The sequence below is a fragment of the Coffea eugenioides genome, chromosome 5 (assembly GCF_003713205.1).
Source record: "Coffea eugenioides isolate CCC68of chromosome 5, Ceug_1.0, whole genome shotgun sequence".
Classification (NCBI taxonomy): Eukaryota; Viridiplantae; Streptophyta; class Magnoliopsida; order Gentianales; family Rubiaceae; genus Coffea; species Coffea eugenioides.
The window spans coordinates 25,673,199-25,682,607 of NC_040039.1; the positions used below are offsets into that span (position 1 = coordinate 25,673,199).

General features: G+C 38.7%; 1 protein-coding gene across 1 annotated transcript; it reads left to right on the top strand.

The window, feature by feature from the left end:
* Positions 1–4,105: 4,105 nt before the first annotated feature.
* On the top strand, positions 4,106–9,169 carry LOC113771291. The gene is made up of 2 exons (XM_027315889.1): positions 4,106–5,708; positions 8,670–9,169. Exons 1-2 carry the CDS (start codon positions 4,106–4,108, stop codon positions 9,167–9,169), a joined length of 2,103 nt encoding a protein of 700 aa, XP_027171690.1.
* The last annotated feature ends 240 nt before the right edge of the window (positions 9,170–9,409 follow it).

The window sequence follows — 9,409 nt, forward strand, 5'->3', positions numbered from 1 at the left end:
GGGAGTCACATTTGAAGAAAGGGAAGGCGAGGATAAATTCCAAGGCACCCTTTCATCCTAACCAAGACTAGTTGCGTGATAAGTCAAAAAATTTTCTTATTTTTAATATAAGAATTTATCACATTTGGATGTCACTATATGCATGCAAAACCTAAACCTAGAAGGATATCGTGGGGTCAATATGTCTCTTCGAATTTTAATTGATGTAAATCGCATTAATTATGACGCCCAAAAGTAATGATTTGAAGAGGTCACAAATATGCAACAATGAGACTCCAAAAAAAGAAAAGAAAATAATAATTATACAAATATACATGACCTAAAGGAATGCATCATAACGGATGCGGGGGTTAAAATTCGTGACTCAATTTTTCCTTTTAAAGAGGGAATACGAGCGTGCTAAGGTTAGAAAAGCCATACTTATCCATATCCCATATTCGAGGTGTATTTCCTATCTAATCAAGCAAATGATCTAAGTTAACTCTTATTTTCTTAAATGGAATGCATGTCTAAAATGTTATGTTTCGCACATGGGGATAAGGGATATATATAGGGGAAATATGCGATAAGGGATATATATATAGGGGGAAATATCATGCAAAAATGGTAAGGATCCTAAAAAGTAGAAAAATATGCAGGAAATGTAATGATTTGTCACACAAATATGATCTAATGCGTGGACGGTCTCTAAGGGTCTAGCATTGGACTAGCCCATGTCTACAAGTTCTCACTAGCATTGGACTAGCGAGAAATCAAGAAAATAGGGCCACAACTAGCGTTAGACTAGTGTGGTGACGTCAGGCATTTATTATAACTAAACAAATCAAATAAACATAGTAAAAGCAATTAAACAATCACATAAAACACATAGCACATAAGCATGATATCTAGATGCAAAGACCCTAAGAAAGCGAATAACAATAAGCACACAAGCTTGCAAAACACACAAACAAATAAAAGCAAATAGAGACCTAACTATTACATTTGGGGACCCTAACTACAATCTAAGGGGGGAAAGAATGAATAAAATAGTTACCTAACTATTACATATTCTATCTAAATACATGTCTTGAACCCCCTAACTATCACAATTTTGGCATTTAATCACCTTTCAAATAATCAAAAATTAAATTAAAATAAATATACAAAATTAAAACCAATAAAGTGAATAAATAAATAAAATAAAATAAAATAAAGAAAACATTCAAAAAAAGCATGCAATTACACCCATAAAATCACATAGGAGCACATAGGATCAAGTAAAATCAAAATAAAGAGTAGAGTATACCTCCCTTGAGTTGGTGACCTAATGAAATGAAGTTACTCTCTTTCTACCCTCCAACACGAAAAAAATGATTAAGGTACCACTTTAATTAACAAATAATCATAAGAAATGAAAATAAACATGAAATTGAACAATTAAAACATTTAAATGAACGTAAACAACCCATATTCAAGAAATTAAAACAAGCAAGGACCTAATTGAAATAATTAAAGAAGTTTTAGGGGTCAAATCATTTTTATTACAAATGTTAGGGTCTAAATTAAAATAAAATAAAATTCAGGGCTTAAGGTGAAACCTATCAAAGCCAAATGCTAAAATTCACAAAAATAAATCAAAACCCTCTCACCAAATCCCAAACAACAAATATTACCCAAATCTAAACCATTTTCAAAAATCCAAATCAAAAACTATAAATCTATCAAAAATTATTAAACCTTCAAATTTTATCCCAAAACTCATAAATAATCTACTCAAAAATCATATTAAAGCATGCCAAAAGCAATTAAGATTTTGAAGGGACAAAATTGATTATATTTTCCCCAAATTTCGGGCCAAAATAGCATTAGATAAAAATTAAGAGGTTAACGTTCAATTTTTGAAAACTTTTCATGCAAAGCTTCGAAGAGCTTTCTTATTCAACCGTCTGCAACTTTGCAATGAAACATTTCAGGTCAGATGCAAGTAACAAAACCCAGACAAACAACAATCTTTCAAGCCAAAACAACACTTTATGCATCTTATCATCTAAATCCATCCTTATACCATGCACCCCTCAAAGATTTCCAACCCAGATCACGCGCAAAGGAAACCAAAGAAACAGCTTTTAATTCCTTAATCTGCAAAAAATTGGGTAGAGGAGAAAACATTCTCTGTCCATGGTTTCTAAGTAGAATTCATAGTTCCTGATACACATCAAATGAATAAAATAGCCAGTACCAAACCCATCATAATCACAAGAACAACGCAACAGAGGGATAGTCACGATCATTTGCAACGACAAATCTTAGAAAAATCACACAAAATGGCCCTAAATCTTCATGAAAACTGTGTTAAACTCACAGAGAAAGAAATCATAGTTACCTGAGAATGTTGGTGAAGTGAAACAAACGTGAAACACCCCAAGAAATCGTGCTAGTTTCTGAAAAATGATACCCATGAAGCTTTGCTGCAGAAAAATTCAGCGCTGATAAAGTCTCTACTTTGGACCGCGATTTGAAGGGTTTTGAGGTGTTTTCGATTCACAATTGCTGAATAAAAATTGTTCCAAGATATCCAAGGAGGGTATAGAAACAGAAACATCCCCAAACTAAGCACTATCGCAACCAAAATTTAGCAAGGAAAAGGGATGATTCGTCAGCCAGATAATGGGTTTCTGCAAATTTTTCTCCCTCCTCTCTCTCAATTTTCTTTCTTTTCCTCTCGTTTCCTTTGCTGTTTTCTTTCCTAATCCTCTCCAGACTCTCCCCAGGTTTTTTCTTTGCCGGTTTCTTCTTTTTCCTTCCCCCTTTTTCTCCCTTTTTCCCTTTTTCTGTTTTCTTCTTGTCTGAAACCCTATTTTCCTTTTTTTTTGTTTTTTCCCAGATTTCCTTCACTCTCCACGGTCTCCTCCTTCCTCTCACTCTCCTCAGATGCTCTCCTCCTCTCCCTTCCAACCCTCTTGCCTGTTTTTTCTTTTTCTCCCTGTCATGGATCAGAAGTTAGCTAAGAGAAGTTGAAAACGTGAAATTAAGTACCGCGCCTTCAAGTAAGTAACTTCAAGCAAACGGCAGACGTGGAATACTGGCATCACGCCTTTATGAAGTAAAGAAGACGTGCAAAATAAAGAAGATTGCAGGTGGAGGCGTAGGGATCAGAATCACGCCTTTCCTGGGAACAAGCTCAAGCAACGTGAGCTTCTGAGCAAGTGGCTCTACAACGGATTCTGTTAACCCTCACATGGCTGAGCTGGATTAGGAAGCGACAGAGGAGCTGGTTATTAGCTAACTCTATATAAAGATAGGATCAGTAGTAGAAAGGGGAGGATTTTGTTAGCTATTGTAAGGGATCATTCCCTGAGCATTTTCTCTTTCTGTTTTCCTTCATTCTGTCATTTCCTTTCCTCTTTTCGCCAATTCTGTAATCTACTTATTTGATCAATATCAATATCAATTCATTGGGTTATTCATCAGTTCGTTATTGATTCTTCCTGTTATTAATCTTTTGTTCTGCGCTAGTCTCATAAACCAATCCATTGGAAGCTGCTTTGTTGCCTAGTTACTGTTTGATACCATCACAGTGGTATCAGAGCTAACTACGAGCCATTGGGACATGACTAAAACTCAGGAGGAAGCTCTGAGAAGGGAGCTCACTGAGTTGGGGAGTGTGGTGAGGACTTTTACCAGTAAGAATGATGGGATAGAACAGTCTATAAGGGCAATAGAGCATAGGCAGGAGAGCACAGATAAAGCCATCAAAAATTTAGATCAGAAATATGAGGGGATGATGAACATGATGGCTCAGATCATGGCCAAACTGAATGACAAGGGGAAGGAGGTAGAAGGGGGTAGTTTTGGGAGTGAGACTAGGATAGCAATTACCACAGATACAACTGAGAGGGTGGGGAGTAAAGGGGGAGCCAGGCTACCAAAGATGGACTTCCCTACATTCGATGGGAACAATCCCAGAGAGTGGGTTAGAAGGGCAAACAAATACTTTCAGATCCATGGAGTGGAGGAAGGCCTGAAATCAGACATTGCTCAACTCCATCTCCAAGAGAAGGCAGACATCTAGTTCCATGGCATGTACCACGAGAAGAGGATAGTTCCATGGAAGGAACTAGCAATGGCAGTGTGTGAGAGGTTTGGGAAGGGAGATCCAGAGGAGGCCATAGAGGAATTCAACAAGCTGATGAAGACGGGAAGTGTCACTGAGTACCTAGAGAAGTTTGAACAACTGAAATCTATGGTAATGTTATCTCTTCCTGATCAACCTGATTCCTATTACAAATCATACTTTTTTAGTGGCTTAAAAGAGGAAATAGTAAGTATGGTTAGGATGACCAGACCCCCCACCTTAGCAGACACCATTGAAGCTGCTAAATTACAGGAAAGGAACTTGGAAGCCATTAGGAAAACACAAGGGAAGATGATGCACAAATACACACCCTCACCTGGTACCCCACTTGTTAACAAACAGAATTTCACCCCACATACCAAAATGAAGTGGCCTAACTTCCAATATAAGAAGCTAGAGCCTGTTTCCAATCGAAATACCAAAACAGGAACTCATGCAGTAGACCAATTTAGAAAAATCACTCCCTCTGAACTGAGTTACAGGAGAGAAAATGGGTTGTATTTCAAGTGTGCTGAGCCATATACACTGGGACATGTCTGCAAACAAGCTCACCTGAATTACATACTGATAGATGATCCCTGGGGGGTAGGGGAGAACTCAGATGAACCAGGGAAGGATACAGAAGAATTCTGTGATTGTCCAGAAGGGGAATTAAGTAATGAAAATATAGAACTATCCATCCATGCTCTGGCAGGGGGGACTGAACATAAGACCCTTAAGCTAAGAGGGAAGATAGCAGGGAGGGAGATCATAATTCTGGTAGATAGTGGGAGCACTCATTGTTTTATTGATGAAAGGTTAGCAAAGATCATTCAACTACCAGCTATTGGAAATCCATTGACAGTCAGGGTTGCCAATGGTGAGCAGTTGAAGTCTAGGCAACTGCAAGGACCCTTACAGTGGGAAATGCAGGGAAACAAGTTCACATATCAATTCAATACCTTGAAACTGGGAAGCTACCACATGGTTTTGGGAGTAGACTGGCTAGCCAGGTATAGCCCTATTGAGTTTGATTTCAGGCAACTCTCCATGAGGTTCCTACAAGGGAGTCAACTAGTGGAGCTGAAGAGGGAAGTCAGTGAGCTTAAACTCAAGGCCATCAAAGGAAGTAAACTAGCAAAATGGAGGAGAAAGCAGGCGTATGGGATAACTGCCCAGCTGTATGTGATGGAAGAAGGAAAAAAGGACACTGAAGTAATACCGGCAGAGATGAAGGAATTGCTGGACAGGTTTGATGAAGTGTTTGTTGAGCCCCAAGGCATGCCTCCAAGGAGGAGCCACGACCACAGCATTCCATTGAAAGAAGGAGCTACCCCATTCCAAGTCAGACCATACACGTGCCCCTATGTACAAAAATCAGAAATAGAGAGGTTGGTGAGAGAAATACTGCAGATGGGAATCATTCAGCCTAGTAACAGCCATTTTGCATCTCCAGTGTTACTAGTCAAGAAGAAGGATGGAAGTTGGAGGTCTTGTGTGGACTACAGGCAACTTAATGAACTCACCTTGAAGGACAAATTTCCTATGCCACTAATAGATGAGCTTCTTGATGAATTACATGGCTCAAAATACTTCACCAAGATTGACTTGATGTGACGACCCCATCTCCCCCTAAGGCGAACCAGAGGGTTCGGCGGGCCGCCTGCCCGGCTCTCGCCGGGACTCAGTCGTTCACTAAAGTCCTCAAACGAATTACAAGAATAAACCTCAAATATACATCACATGGTCCACAAATATACATCCAAGTCTCCAATAATTACATGTCACAATTGCAGCGGAAACAATTCCCAAATATACATAAAATGATTCCAAATTCAAATTGTACAACATAAAGGCCATCCATTCACGTGAATAAGCACAACAAGTCCTGCCTTCGTCTTGAGCCCTGTGGAGGGGAATAAAATATTTTTGGGGTAAGTTTGAAGCTCAGCGAGTAACCAGCAAAATCATTAAGCAAATATATTTCACAATGTTGCATTTCGATGATTTCGATGATGTCATGATTCAGAGATCAAATGTCCGTTTAGTGCTCTCGTGAGCCGGTGAAATCATAGCACTTGAACACCCAACGCTCAAATATTTCATTTAACATTAACTCACGAACTCACGAAAGTGGGAGCAACATCGGTGCTCCAGATAACCATGAACATGAACCATAAACAAGGTGGAGACGTTGGTGTCTAGCACAAGACTTTCCCAGAACTCATTGAAGCCAAATCATGTCATGAATTCACATGCAAGCACGCATGATATGCAATCGAATAATTAATGCAAGAAACATTTCACAAGTACTTTGGAAATAGTTTAGGGTCACTCACCTCCACGGCTCCGAAACCATCTATCATGTATCATTGCCTTGCTCAAATCCAAGTCCTAAATCACAAACTCAATGCAAATAAATTCCTTCAAAAGTTCGGACAACACTTCCCCTGAATTTGCTTACTTTTCCAGCCGTTATGGCTTCATGATTTCCTCATTCCAACCCAAAGGTACACACACAACAACAAGTTCATCCAATAGCCATTCAGCAAACTCCAAGTAGTACAAAGACAAGTCAAGCTAGGGAAAAATTCGGAAATGAAAGTTAAGCTCAAAACCAGAAAAATAGTTTTGACGTCATTTTGCAGTAATGGTGTCAAAAGCACTACGATGGTCGGATGAAGGTGGAAGACCCACCGTTTCGAAGCTAAGAGATAGGGATACAATATTACAGAAGGTCAATCAACCCAGTTTTGAGTGTAACTAGGTCAAAAATGCAAGATACTACACCTGAATCACAAAAACAGATTCACAGAACGCATTCTAGCGGAAACATCATAACTCAGGCTCTCCAAGTCCAAATCCCGAAATTCCAAAACCAGCTGAAAGGTAAGAAACAGGGATAAATTTCATCAGAAGGCCTCAACAACCAATTCGGAAGCAATTCCAGCCAAAACAACCAATTACAGTCGCATATCCCAATTTCGGGTAAACCAGAACAGCAATAGTAATTTTGACGTATCTCACTCTACACAACTCCGATTGACCTGATATTTTGTAGGCACCTTTAAAATGTCATTCCCTAAAACTTTCATGTTTTGAGCTAAGGCCAATTCGGCCTCTATCTAGGACCTAAAAATTCGGACAGAATGTTCATCACAAAACCCTCACTTTTCAATTTTTGGTCCAAAACAGAAATTGGTTGCAATTAATCACTTTTTCCACCTTCTAGAATCATTAAACATCATTTCCAATCATCATACATAACCACATAATCATACTCATATTAAAACAGAAAAATCCCCAAAAATAATAAAAGTTCATCCATCCAACCACAACTCAAAATATAATCCATCAAACCATCTCTTTAGCCATCATAAGTCTCTAATTTAGCATAATCAAGAACAAAGAAAGGATGGCTAGACATGATACCTTCACATATCAAGAAAGGTGATGACTTAGGGATTTTTCTTCCAAAACAACTCCACCAAGAGCTTCAATCTTCCTTAGCTAGCAAGTTTTATGGAGTGATTTGCAATTTAATCGGTTGGAACTCAAGATTTGGACAAGAAATTGAAGTGCAAGATGCTGGATTTTCTCTCTCTTTTTCTCTCAAAATTTCGTCCAAGACAAGCTAAAATGGAGAGAAATTGGGTCCAAATTGGTTTTAGTAAAGTTAGAAAAGTCTTGGTCAAAAGTCAAGGTCCAATACAAATGGTCCTTTAGGGTTTTAATCTTATCTTTTTGTCTCTCCAATACAAATATCTTAACACATTGTAAAATAATATCACTTAATACAAAATTCCAACAAGTTGTCAAAAATATAATGCATTTACCGCACTTGCGGGTCCCACGTCCAAAATACGCTTTTAATTTCTCAAAAACTAACCGATACTAGAATATCAGAGCTTAGGCTTCAGATCTCTGTAGTGTATCCTAGGCTTGAAGTTTAGGATGCCGGACTGTGGGTTTGATTTGACTCTTAGTGTTTACTTGGAATGCTTTAGTGATTCTTGCGGGATATCTCGACTTGATTGGTACAAGATGGAATGTCGAGGACGACATTCTTTTAAGGAGGGGAGATTGTGACGCCTCGAAAAAAAATGAGTTTGAGAACCTGGAAATTTTCTAATTTTCTAGGGTTTATTTTATTTAATCGCCCGCCTTTTCTACATTTTCTTTATTAGAAAAATTCCCCAGATAAAGTTTATGAGCAAAAATAGTTTTAAAATGATTTTCTAGTATCGGTTAGTTTTTGAGAAATTAAAAGCGTATTTTGGACGTGGGACCCGCAAGTGCGGTAAATGCATTATATTTTTGACAACTTGTTGGAATTTTGTATTAAATGATATTATTTTACAATGTGTTAAGATATTTGTATTGGAGAGACAAAAAGATAAGATTAAAACCCTAAAGGACCATTTGTCACAAAACCATTGGACCTTGACTTTTGACCAAGACTTTTCTAATAAAGAAAATGTAGAAAAGGCGGGCGATTAAATAAAATAAACCCTAGAAAATTAGAAAATTTCCGGGTTTTCAAACTCATTTTTTTTCGGGGCGTCACACTTGTGGGCTGGTTACCATCAGATCAGTGTCAAAGTGGAAGATATACATAAGACAGCCTTCGGAATTTACCAAGGCCTTTATGAGTTCAAGGTTATGCCTTTTGGCCTGACAAATGCCCCAGCAACATTCCAGAGTCTCATGAATCACATTTTCAGGGATCAGTTGAGGAGGTATGTCCTGGTTTTTTTTGATGACATACTAATTTACAGTCCCTCTCTGGAAGTGCACCTGCAGCAGGTAGCAGAGGTACTGAACATATTGCAGGAACACCAGCTGTATGCCAAGAGGAGTAAATGCTCCTTCGCACAAACAGAAGTGGAATACCTTGGCCACATTATCTCAGGAGAAGGAGTAAGGGCAGATCCAAAGAAAGTGGACAGTATGATGAAATGGCCCAAACCAGCTTCTGTTAAGGAGCTCAAAGGATTTCTTGGTCCAACAGGATATTACAGAAATTTGTCAAGGGATATGGGGCTATTGCAAAGCCTCTCACCATATTGCTGAAAAAGGATGGATTCCACTGGAGTACATAAACAGATGAGGCTTTCCAGAAGCTCAAACTAGCAATGTGCAACACCCCTGTGCTAGCCTTGCCTGATTTCACCAAGCCATTTGAAGTAGAAACTGATGCTTGCTATGGAGGAATTGGAGCAGTGCTGATGCAGAACAGGAGACCGATAGCATTCTTGAGCCAAAGCCTGGGTCCCAGGAACCTGGGAATGTCTATTTATGAAAAGGAATTTT

Excerpts from the sequence above, each read along its gene's own strand:
- LOC113771291 (XM_027315889.1), top strand. The coding sequence starts at position 4,106 with ATGGCAGTGTGTGAGAGGTTTGGGAAGGGAGATCCAGAGGAGGCCATA. Across the intron at positions 5,709-8,669 it reads CTTCACCAAGATTGACTTGA|GGGCTGGTTACCATCAGATC; the intron begins TGTGACGACCCC and ends CGTCACACTTGT.